Source organism: Trematomus bernacchii, unplaced genomic scaffold (genome assembly GCF_902827165.1).
Source record: "Trematomus bernacchii unplaced genomic scaffold, fTreBer1.1, whole genome shotgun sequence".
Classification (NCBI taxonomy): Eukaryota; Metazoa; Chordata; class Actinopteri; order Perciformes; family Nototheniidae; genus Trematomus; species Trematomus bernacchii.
In genome coordinates, this window is record NW_022987552.1 from 436,243 (window position 1) to 448,544 (window position 12,302).

Genomic DNA, 12,302 nt, shown 5'->3' on the forward strand with positions numbered 1-12,302 from the left:
CACTCTTAGTAGTTGTTTATTTGATTATAAAAGCAGTTACTCACAGGGTCGGCCATGAAGTCCATGGTGGGCAACATGACGGATCCAGACATCACCTCCCGCAGCAGCAGAGACAGAGACCTGCGTTAAAAAAGGTTTAGAATATATTTAAAAGGTCTCCTATTATACAAAGTCCACTTTCTCATGTCTTCTGGCCGGTGAGAGACAGACAGAGAGATCGAAATAACGTCCCCCACAATCCAGAGGAATAAAACATTAAACACAAGTTATGTTTACACACTCATTTTTAAACAATTTGAGAAACACTTTGAATTTATTATTTATTTATTTCAAATGTGAAATGTTACCAATATACTCACGGACCACTAGGGGGCGCTCAAAATGATTTGCTTTCAGCCCAATCTACATTTGAATATATTAGATTATAGTTTATAGTATATAGTATATTTGTATACACTTTTCTACCCTGACAGGTAAATGCTGTACGTGTCCTACCTGCAGTCGGTGGCTTTGGGCGGCATGACGTAAGGAAACAGCATCTCTGTGAGTTTTCGGAGGTAGAGCAGCTCGTCTTTGCGGCTGCGCAGCGCGATGTGGAGATCAGCGCCAAATTCATCCAGAGCCGCCTGCTGCAAACCCTCCACACTCTGAACTATACACAGACATAATCAGAGTTAATGAGGGTCCCTGAACGCACCACACTCTGAAATATACACACATATATTCAAAGTTACTGAGGGTCCCTGAACGCACCACACTCTGAACTATACACACATATAATCAAAGTTACTGAGGGTCCCTGAACGCACCACACTCTGAAATATACACACATATATTCAAAGTTACTGAGGGTCCCTGAACGTACCACACTCTGAACTATACACAGAAATAATCAGAGTTACTGAGGGTCCCTGAACGCACCACACTCTGAACTATACACAGACATAATCAAAGTTACTGTGGGTCCCTGAACGCACCACACTCTGAACTATACACAGAAATAATCAAAGTTACTGAGGGTCCCTGAATGCGCACCACACACACACACACACACACACACACACACACACACACACACACACACACACACACACACACACACACACACACACACACACACACACACACACACACACACACACACACACACACACACACACACACACACACACACACACACACACACACACACACACACACACACCACACACACACACACACACACACACACACACACACACACACACACACACACACACACACACACACACACACACACACACACACACACACACACACACACACACACACACACACACACACAGGTTACTGAGGGTCCCTGAACGCACCACACACATCTTCATGGTTGATTTAAAGAAAATCCCCACAAAGGTTATTTATCACGGAGGAAATTGGGTTTTGTGACAGTTTAGAATGAAAGATAAATAAATAGAAATATTTTATACATGTAAGAAGTTGAAGTAAGATAAAAATATTTAAATAAAAGATACAAAATTGAAAGCAAAAATGTGAAGAAAGAGAAAATTAAATAAACATAGGAAGCGAAAGTAAAGTAGCTGAATCACTGGTTTAGCTTGAAGTGTAATTAAATAAATGAATATAAATGCACTTAATATTACATGGCTTAGTCGAATACTCGATTCTGATTGGTCGATTGTGACGTTTCAGAGGTCAATAGGACAGTAGTACAGACCGTAATAATGCAGATTCTTACCTTTTCTATGAGCTTTTGCAATAATTTCAATGTGCTTCATTCCAGCTTTCATCACTTTGTCTGCAAACACAGCAGGAACATCAACCTGCCGACAAACACACGACCAAGACCAGACCGTTTATGTGATGAAATGTCACTATAAAGAACATTTAATGATAAAATCAATGATATCTAGTGGCCTGTTGGAATTCATCCTTTTCTTTATCTGACATTTTATTCACAAAAACTAACATTTTAAGTCTTTTGATGATCAGAAATATGGTTTTTTAACAGCCTCTCTCGCTCTTTAAAAAGAAACCTGACACGGACCTTCTGAGCGCGGCGAACGAGAACCGAGGCGAAGAAACGAAAAGTCATCCTGAGTTCATCGACACACGCATCGTCGTCCGTGATGTCCCTGAAAACAGGAAGAAGGAGATTTAATTTACTCATTTATCTAAATAGTTATCACCGTAATAAACCGTATTTAATTTCGTCTTAATGTACATCATTACATTTTACATTCTGTCAATATTCCAATTACTTGTATATAGACTATTCTGCACTATTTCTATTCTATTTTATTTACTTGCACTATTGTATCTGTTGTATTGTGTTCTGTTGGAGGAGCCTGTGACCTCAGATTTTCAAGATAAGTTAAATAGTACTTTATTGATCCCAAATTGGGAATTGTTTGCGTTGCAGCAGCATACAAAGACATGGCATTGTACAATCAAAATTAAAAGACAAGAAATACACAAGAAAGTAGAAAATATACATGTTGAATTTACATTATCCCGGCCACATTCTCAACAAAGTAACGACATGACTCCCAATATTAATTGAAATGCTTTTAAAAAATAGTTTTATTGATTTAAAATGACATGCATCCGCTAAGAAAAATAGTCCGTTGTTACCGTTTGAACTACGTAGCAACGGTAGGAACTGCTTCGATAGCGTTTTCGCTGACCTTTTTGATTACAGATTTGAAAACACCGTTGCTTGCTTTATAAGTAGCACAATCCATGATGTCAAAGCTTGGAAAGTATCTAGATATCCCTGCCCTAATGCCAAAGGAACTGCACACTGAATATGTTTTGCCGTTTGGTGTCTGTGTCAGGACCGCTGCGTAAAAAGGAGGGTTTCTGCCCCGTTACTTCTCCGCTGTTTCCTTGTCCCGGGCCAAACTGTATACAGTTCAATCGACCGGACTTCTTTCTGCAGATGAGAGCGTCCTTAACAACGACGACAGCGGTCTGTACTGGATTAACAACGTGTTCTGAATTGACCAATCAGAATCGAGTATTCAACTAAGCCATGTAATAAATATACATAATTATGTGACAGATGGGATATTAAATATTAAACTGAATATATCAATGTACAGTGTGATTTTATTCTAAGAGAAACTATGGAGCTTCCTTGTATATATCATATTCTATTTACATGTATATAGACTTCTTGCACTATTTTTTATTTGTATTTTATGATATGTGGCATGTTGGCTCAGGTCCATTTCTACACTGAAGCTTATGTGCATGTGACGATAACACCTTTGAATCTTTGAATCTTAAAACAACTTCTCTACGTCCGTCTGTGAGAAAAATAACACTCTGAAAACAAGGAAACACTCACCGGTACCACGGGTACACAAAGTTCTCCAGAACTAACTCGAACACCTACAGGGAGAAGGGAGAAGGAGACAACAAAGACATCTCAACTGATGTGTTTTTTAAAGAGACAGATAATCATTTTTAAAAAGAAAGAATGCTTTTCAATTTTACTTTCAATATGTCTTTCTGGAATGATTAACAATTCCTTTTTTTAGGCAATAAATTAAGATATTTTCAGTTTTTTATATATTATTTTTGACTCTTCATATGAACTTAAAACCTAGATTCACGACTGGATGAACCTCTTCATGTTTATTGATCCGGTTTAAGGAGAAGTATGCACAGCTGAAAAGTTATTTATCTCGTGCAGGAATCCTGAAGTCAAATGGAAAACCTTTTAAGACCCTTTCCATACATTTTAAGACCTCATCGCCACTTTGAGTTTTAACCGGTTACCTTGGCGACACACTTTACCTCACATTGACTATATACAGTATTGATTGTCCTTCCTCCTTATCTTCCAACCATTTGCGGTATATTTGGAACTTTAAGTATTTTTGGATCTTTAAGTATTTTTGGAACTTTAAGTATTTTTGGAATTTACGGTATTTTTGGAACTTTAAGTATTTTTGGAACTTTAAGTATATTTGGAACTTTAAGTATTTTTGGAACTTTAAGTATTTTTGGAATTTACGGTATTTTTGGAACTTTAAGTATTTTTGGAATTTACAGTATTTTTGGAACTTTAAGTATTTTTGGATCTTTAAGTATTTTTGGATCTTTGGACCCTTTCCATACATTTTAAGACCTCATCGCCACTTGGAGTTCTAACCGGTTACCTTGGCGACACACTTTACCTCACATTGACTATATACAGTATTGATTGTCCTTCCTCCTTATCTTCCAACCATTTGGACGCAGACTTGCATTTCCCCATAACGATGTTGCTTAGCAACCGGCGTAAACGGACCTTCGCGCGCTATCAAGCAGTGAGCGTGCGATGTCCTGTTCAGATGACGTCAAATCCAACGGGATGCCATAAATAAACTACACAGAATCACACTACACACCTACGCAATGATTACATTCAGGCAGACTGTAGAATACCTCTTTGGACAATTTATATACTTATTGGAAACTAGATACAAAATGTAATACCTTGGAAAATGCAGTTTAATTAAATACTTTTTAATAGCCTTCATTTTCGCTAAATTGATTTATCAACTTGTAATACTTCTTAAGACCCCGTCGTGCCACAAAGCATGATATAATCCAGTGTTTTTGAGAAGACTAAGACTATGTTGGCATATATTTCTTTGCTGTAGGAGAAAGAAACAATAATGATATTGTAAAGGGCAGAAACAAAGACGAAACAAGTTGAATAACATTATAAGAAAGTGGAAGCTTAGTGTACAAAAGTAAGACGTGAATCATAACGGCCGTACCTCTGCTGCTGAAGCGTCGACCTTTGAAGGAACTTTCAGGTCTAACCACGGCTGATAGTTCTCCAGCAGCAGCGTCGGCCTGCAGGGAATTAAACATTTGTGAATTCAGAGCGACTTTCTGAAGGGATGTGGACACGAGAAAGTACAGAAATCATGACATAAATCTCCAGGTATGCTCCATACTAGGGCTGCACCATATTGGAAAAAACTGACATTGCGATTCTTTCCCCTGCGATATGAAAAAATACAGGAATTGAAGAAAATAAGTTAAAGTGTTCCCTGGCTAGATAAAGCTTGAAGATATATAGATATATAAATAATAAAACAACGTACCGGTGGCGTTTGCACTTCACCTTCCCGCACACGGCGCAGCTGTGACCCAGAGGAAACAGCTCCTGCTCCTGACGCTGTGGAGGACAAAGGATTCATGTTATTCATATTTAGAAATCACATTATAGTCACCAGCTATTAAAGGTCCCATGTCATGCTTTTCCGGTTATTACCCGTCCCCTTGTGTTATGAAGGTTTTTCTGCATGTAAACGGTCTGCAGAGTCACAAACCCTCAAAGTACACCCTGTAGGGAGTAAAACTCTAACACAGAAAAGACCTGTCTATGCTGCCCCAGAACGCCTCGTTGGACATTTCTCTTTTTCCATTGTTTACTTCCTGGGTACTGTGACGTGTGAATACCCAAATGGACCCATTGGTCAATCTGCGGAGCCGTTACGTTACGTCCGTTACGCGGACTTCCTCACACTCACTCAATCTTTTCTCAGCTGCAGCTCCGCCGATTTCTCCTCCTCCCTGAGACGGCGGGACGCGGCGAGGCTGTGAGTCGGTGTGTGAGCACACACACAGACTCACAGCCAGGCTGCGGGTGTGTGTGTGTGTGTTCGGGATGGTTTCGCTGTGTCTCGCAGACGGCCACTGGGCTCATAGGGAGGGGGGGGCAGGAGCTCCAACAAGCCATTTCGGACAGAGAGTGAATACACAGACTATACAGAGGTGCTGTATGAGAAACCAATGTGAGTTTGGAACATTGAACAATGTACATTTATTTTAGTAGACCTCAACAATGGAAATATGATCAGTAGAAATGGCCATGACATGGGACCTTTAAGTCCTGCTGTGAACCCAGAAATGTTGGGTACCCCAAAGTTTATGATAGAAATGTATAGTAGTAGGGTCACATGTTATGCATATGTTGGGCTATTTGCACAATAAGGCATAAGCTCAGTTCATTACCATTATAGCTTCTGTTGACAGTAGTTTAAGTAAATATAAAAAGGCCTTCACACACTGTGCAGCTAAAGGGTTAACGTGAGATTTACTTTGTTCCTCTGCTTCACGGGGAAGAAGATGTTTGGAACGAGGGACTCCGGTCCGAGGGAGCAGTAGAAGGTGGTGACGCCGGCGAGGAACGACCAGAAGACCATCAGGACGTGGAGATACCTGGAGAGGGACGAGTAAACCACATTAAAACACAAACAAAAACACTCACTAACACTCATCAAATACAGAAGGATCTGTAATCAGAGCTTCATCTGGGGCTCTTTGGCTGCATCATGCATGAAAGGTGGGATATAAAATAAAGTTATTGGATCTTAGAACAGCAAACTCAATTGGAATTAAAGACCTATCTTTTTCATTTGGATTTTAATTTGCGGCAATTTGTAATTTGTTTGTAATATCACTGTTCATGTTTTATTGTTCAGTGATATAATTCGTTCTGTTTTGATTATGTTCCTCATTTGTTATTGTCATTTTCTGTCATACTCAGTAAAGCACTTTGGGCTGCGTCAAGCATGAAAGGTGCTTTATAAATAAAGTGTATTATTATGACTCCCTCAGAGTTCAGACATAATCTGCCACTGTTGAGCCAATAGAAACACTGATTTCATACATGTTGTGTGTGTTTTCTACCTGTTTAGCAGCAGTGTGAGCGCCACCAGAGACAGCAGCAGGAAGCAGAAGACTGGGTACTGACGTCCCACTTCCCTCAGGACGTCTATCTTCAGACCCAGCTTCACTTTCTCTAAAAACATTAAAAAACCTGCCATCGTGTCGTCAAAGAACCTGCGGACCAGAGAGAGACGTTACAGACTGTGACACCCAGGAAACAGAAGCTATTTACGGGTTAAAATTACACTATAAGCTGTTTTAATGAGTTACAGCCAGAGGAGGGAGAAGTACTCAGATCCTGTACTTTAGTAAAAGTAGAAGTACTCGGATCTTGTAATTGAGTAAAAGTAGAAGTACTCAGATCTTGTACTTGAGTAAAAGTAGAAGTACTCAGATCTTGTAATTGAGTAGAAGTACTCAGATCTTGTAATTGAGTAAAAGTAGAAGTACTCAGATCTTGTACTTGAGTAAAAGTAAAAGTACTCAGATATTGTACTTGAGTAAAAGTAGAAGTACTCAGATCTTGTACTTAGTAAAAGTAGAAGTACCAGAGTGTAGGAATACTCTGTTACAGTAAAAGTCCTGCATTCAAAATGTCCCTCAAGTAAAAGTAGAAAAGTATTATCATCAAAATCTAGTTAAAGTAGCGACAGTAAAAGTAGTCATTGTGCAGATTGGTCCATTTCAGAATAATATATATGATATGTTTTATAATGATTGATCATGAAAGTGTTCTCAAAGCTGGTAAAGGTGCAGCTAGTTTGAATGACTTTGTATACTGCAGGGTAGCTTGTGGATTTACTCCAGGTGGAACTAAAGTCTGATTTAACACTTGATTATATTTCACATCATTCATCCACATCTGTAAAGTAACTAAAGGGATTAAATACATGTCAAAGTACACCATCTCAAAAGTGTACTTAAGTACTTGAGGAAATGTACATAGTTACTTTACACCACTTAAAGCGAGTTACATTTTAACAGATTCAATGTAGCTCGACGACAGCTAGCCCTAGTTAGCTCACCGTGCTAACAGTAGAGATTTACCTTAATTCTGCAGGAGAACTTCTTCATATAAAACACATTTTATCCACAAGTCTTCAGCTGTCGGGCAGGATAATTCCCAGGTTCAAGTTTCCAAAGTGTTTACTTCATGTTTTCCTTCTGTTTATTTGTTATTTATCCGGATTAAAAGTCCCAACTGACTTCCCGTCTGTTGTTTTTCCGTTTACATTTAACCACGCCCACTTTCACATGACTCTTTATACAGCCGTGACGCACTGGCGCAGAGCTACGTCAAGTGACGACGCACAACCAATCACAGCCAAGCTTTCCTGTCTCCCGTAAACACCAGTTTGTTTTATTTATTTAATGTTATTTATTTATTCAAGAACATACATGAACATCATATCAACATATCATCAACATCATCAACATAATTTTGCATTAAAAAAACGCCTTTAGGTTCAAATAAATGCACTTTTCACATTTAAAACAATGTTATTTCTACACAGATTTCTTGTGACGGGCACAAACTGTATATGTATAAAAAATAAATAAAAGTGCACATCCATCCATATTCTACCGCTTATCCGAGTCGGGTCGAATTTGGTAATGTGTCTCTTCATCAACCACTTCAATTTGTAATTTATTGTCATATTTTCCACTTAAATCTCAAAATATTTGAGGTTTTTCTTCTAAATTTGTGATTTATTTCCATTAAATTCCCCACTTTAATCTCAATTAATATTGTAGTTTTTTTCGCCAATTATTTGAATCTTATTCTGATAAATTAATTGTTTTTTTTCATATTATTTACCGCTTTAATCTAAGAGAAGATTAGAGTTTACTAGTAATGTATAAAACAAATCTGGAATATTTACCACTTAAACTGCAGCTATCATGCTATTTCTAGGCAATAGCATAGGTCTCAGATATATAAAAATATATAAAAAACATGTCCATGAAGTGTTTTGCTCAAAATACCAAACAGATCACCCATTCTAGCCATGCCTCATATCCCTCTGTTTCACTTCCTGTTTCTAAAGTGCTGATTTGGGGTATAAAGCTTTAAAAAGGAGGGGTCTGAGCTCATGCGGGACCCGGCAGCTACCGTCTAAACTAAATACTGCCGTGATGAAACGCCATATCATGGATTATCAAGGATTATTTCTGAAACAGTATGGAGCTCAAAGGCTTTCTCTCTTGCCGGTTATACCACAAGGTGAGTTCCTTTTTATTTCCTGCTTCTTCACACACATGGGCCGTTTCTCAATCGCGAGGATGCTGGCTTGGTAGCACAGCCGAGACGAGCATCTTGCTTCAGAAGCGAGGCAAGAATACTTCCTGCCATTCGGAAAACAAAGAGTGGAACAGGCTAGCAAGTGTGCAGGTGTGCGTCATATGAGAGGCCCCGCTTTACATCTTCCGCCACAGATTTGGGGAAATTGGTCCATGTGCAAAGCATTGTGGGGATTTTAAGGACGCGAAGTCTACCCATGTCCAGCCTCGAAATTTCCCCCAAACCAAGGATGCGGCCTCGGTGGAATTCCAAGTATGCTGGAGATTGGAACAGTCCTTCGGCAGCACTCGAAACGGCCATGCTCTCCAGTACAGGTTAGCTCTGAGTGTTAGCGATGCTAATGTAAACACCGACCATATTACGTCCAAAACAGTCGGGCATTGTTTCTGATAGCAACGTTTCTGATAGGGACGTGGGTCCACATTTCAGATATTACGTCATATCGGACGCAAATCTGGATCAGCTCTGTTGTTCCCCGTTTTTAGAGATTTGGGTACGGAGGAAAAGAGAGAGGGTTTTATTTCCTGACTCTGCGTGAGTTCCCTGACACACCGGGGACACATGGTGATGTAGAAGACATCAAAAAGTGCATTTTGCATGATAGGTCCCCTTTAAGTCTCAGCGAATATCTGAGGTTTCTTCTTGTACATTTGTGATTTATTTAGTGTGTTGGGGCGCCACTGATGAAAGCTGGTTCGAGGGGCCCCCAGTGACTTTTTGCCTAGGGCCCCCACAGACTCTAGAATCGCCACTCCTTCAAATAAAGGTATGTATACAAAATGACATCATCTACACAAATGAAACACAACTCCAGATCAAAGTCAATAACTTTATTAGAAAAATAGGTTTAACGCACCTCACTGTACAGTATAAAACAATTCATTTGCAAGAATGCAAACACACTTGTTAGCAAAAAAATAAAATACATCATTCCTGACTCTCAGAGCTCCAACAGAGTCGACACTAGTATGAAAAACAAAAGTAAATCAGGCTCCTGGTAAGAAAACAATACAAAGAAAGAACAAGCTGCACAATCCTCTCTGAACGGGAAGAAAGCTAGATTTAAAAACACATTTCATGGCAAATAAATGCTATTACACACTAATGATGATTAAAGAGAGCTTAAAGGAGAAATCCAAACTAAATATGTGGGATGTTCAATGCATTAACTCATGCTGTGATTTTGACTACAACTCCCAGAATGCCTTTCACCACCCACCAGGAAGAGTTAGGGTTGTGTGCAACGGATTTTTCTTGTGGCTTTAGGGGGAAAACACAGAAAAGGACAAATCTAATGCTTTTCTATATTTGTTTGCTGTCAACAATTCACAGGAACTAAACAGGAAGTCAAAAAGTATTGATTTGTTTTTAAAGAAATGGAGAAATTACACATTTTCACGATTAATCTGCAGGACATTTCTTCCCGCGAACCAATATCTTCCCCAAAAATGCAAAGTATCTCCACAAAAGTTAGTTATTTTCTCCTTTAAACTCTTAACATGTTGATTTCCAGTATAACGTGTACACATGAACTAACAGCAGTCACAACAACAGATACGGCATGATAATAATCAGTCTACTATTTGAAATGAATGACCATGCTTTTGTTCATGTCAGGGTTATCTCTAACCTTTAAGTTTATGTTTTGTGCAAACATCGACAGGTACGAATAATAACACACAGGACAGGTTTCCCATCATGGAAGACAAAGGGCGTTTCCATTTTACAAACAAATACACATTTACAAAAACAGCTTCTGTCTGTAAACGACATCGCTATCGGACACAGTTTTAGGGCCGCTGACATGTAGAATAGTTAAAATACAGAGCGGGGAAACGAAGCAGTTAGGGAGAGAATACATTAAGATTAAAGAGGCACATTTACAAGAAGAAACATGGATATTCTGTGGGATCATGAGGTACAATGACAGGAATAGTGTGTGTATCTGTGTGTCTCTGTGTTTGTGTGTGTCTCTGTGTGTGTCTCTCTCTCTCTCTCTGTGTGTGTGCATCTGTCTCTGTGTGTGTGTGTGTGTGTGTTTGCGTATCTGTCTGTGTGTCTCTCTGTGTGTGTGTCTCTGTGTGTGTGTGTGTGTGTGTCTCTCTGTGTGTGTGTGTGTCTCTCTCTCTCTGTGTGTGTGTCTCTGTGTGTGTCTCTTTGTTTCTGTGTGTGTGTCTCTCTCTCTCTGTGTGTGTGTGTGTCTCTCTCTCTCTGTGTGTGTGTGTGTCTCTGTGCGTGTCTCTTTGTCTCTGTGTGTGTCTCTGTCTCTGTGTGTGTGTGTGTGTGTGTGTGTGTGTGTGACAAATAATGGCGTGTGTTTTTCTGAATAAAGCCTTGATGTGTATGCTAAAATCACAGATTTTTCTCATAAAATGTGACGGGGTAAATTGAGAAAAACCCTATGTAAAATATAAGATAAGTCTTATTTTACTGGAATAAAAATCATCAGCAAAAGTTCTTAAAAAAATTATATTTCTCATTAAAAAATATCTCAGTTTTTTCTTGTAAATGTGCCGCTTTTTTCTCTAAAATTAATAATATTTTCTGGATATTCCCCCTCACCAGGTTTTGTTTTAAATCTACAACGGACCAGCTGAGCTATAACTCTTGTAGTGCTCCGTGTCGGGTTTCCTCTGATAACGGGAGGTCATCAGGTCGATCTTAGAAATGTAAAAACGGGGCAGTTCACCCCGAAATGTTATGTTTCAATTGAGATTGTTTGGTTGAGTGTTGTGCACTTAAGAGATCTCTCCAACGTGTGAGGAACTACATGGCACCACTCTTTCATTTACTTATTACTTTCATGTTAGAGAATATTTTAACTATTTCTGTGGAATTTGAACTCTTGTAAATCAACCGCTTAAATTGTTGTAATTTATTCATAGTTTCCACTTCATCTCAGGGAATATTTGAGTTTTTTCGAGTACATTTCTTAATGAATATTTTTGTTGTCAGTTAGGTCTCAGTGAATATTTGAATTCTATTCTGATAAATTAATTGTTCAACACACAGTTAGTCTGAACCCCACACACAGTCAGTCTGAACCCCACACACAGTCACACACAGTCACACACACAGTCTGAATCCCACATACACACAGTCAGTCTGAACCCCACACACAGTCAGTCTGAACCCCACACACAGTCAGTCTGAACCCCACACACAGTCAGTCTGAACCCCACACACAGTCAGTCTGAACCCCACACACAGTCACACACAGTCACACACACAGTCTGAATCCCACATACACACAGTCAGTCTGAACCCCACACACAGTCAGTCTGAACCCCACACACACAAACACAGTCTGAACCACACACACACA

General features: G+C 39.3%; 1 protein-coding gene across 4 annotated transcripts in view; it reads right to left on the reverse strand.

Annotated features, from left to right (window-relative positions):
* Positions 1 to 7,912, reverse strand: part of LOC117477181 (sorting nexin-14-like) — a 35,779-nt gene extending 27,867 nt beyond the window's left edge. For all 4 annotated transcript variants that reach the window (XR_004555313.1, XM_034123833.1, XM_034123832.1 and 1 more), the window contains exons 1-10: positions 7,723 to 7,912; positions 6,697 to 6,849; positions 6,105 to 6,225; positions 5,106 to 5,179; positions 4,773 to 4,851; positions 3,350 to 3,393; positions 2,045 to 2,132; positions 1,736 to 1,820; positions 496 to 652; positions 45 to 120 (exon numbers count right to left, since the gene is read on the reverse strand). Coding sequence is in view for 3 of the 4 variants with exons in the window: in XM_034123833.1 (XP_033979724.1) it covers positions 45 to 120; positions 496 to 652; positions 1,736 to 1,820; positions 2,045 to 2,132; positions 3,350 to 3,393; positions 4,773 to 4,851; positions 5,106 to 5,179; positions 6,105 to 6,225; positions 6,697 to 6,833 (861 nt within the window). In the remaining variant the exon portion in view is untranslated. The remainder of the gene's footprint in view (positions 1 to 44; positions 121 to 495; positions 653 to 1,735; positions 1,821 to 2,044; positions 2,133 to 3,349; positions 3,394 to 4,772; positions 4,852 to 5,105; positions 5,180 to 6,104; positions 6,226 to 6,696; positions 6,850 to 7,722) is intronic.
* Positions 7,913 to 12,302: the final 4,390 nt, after the last annotated feature.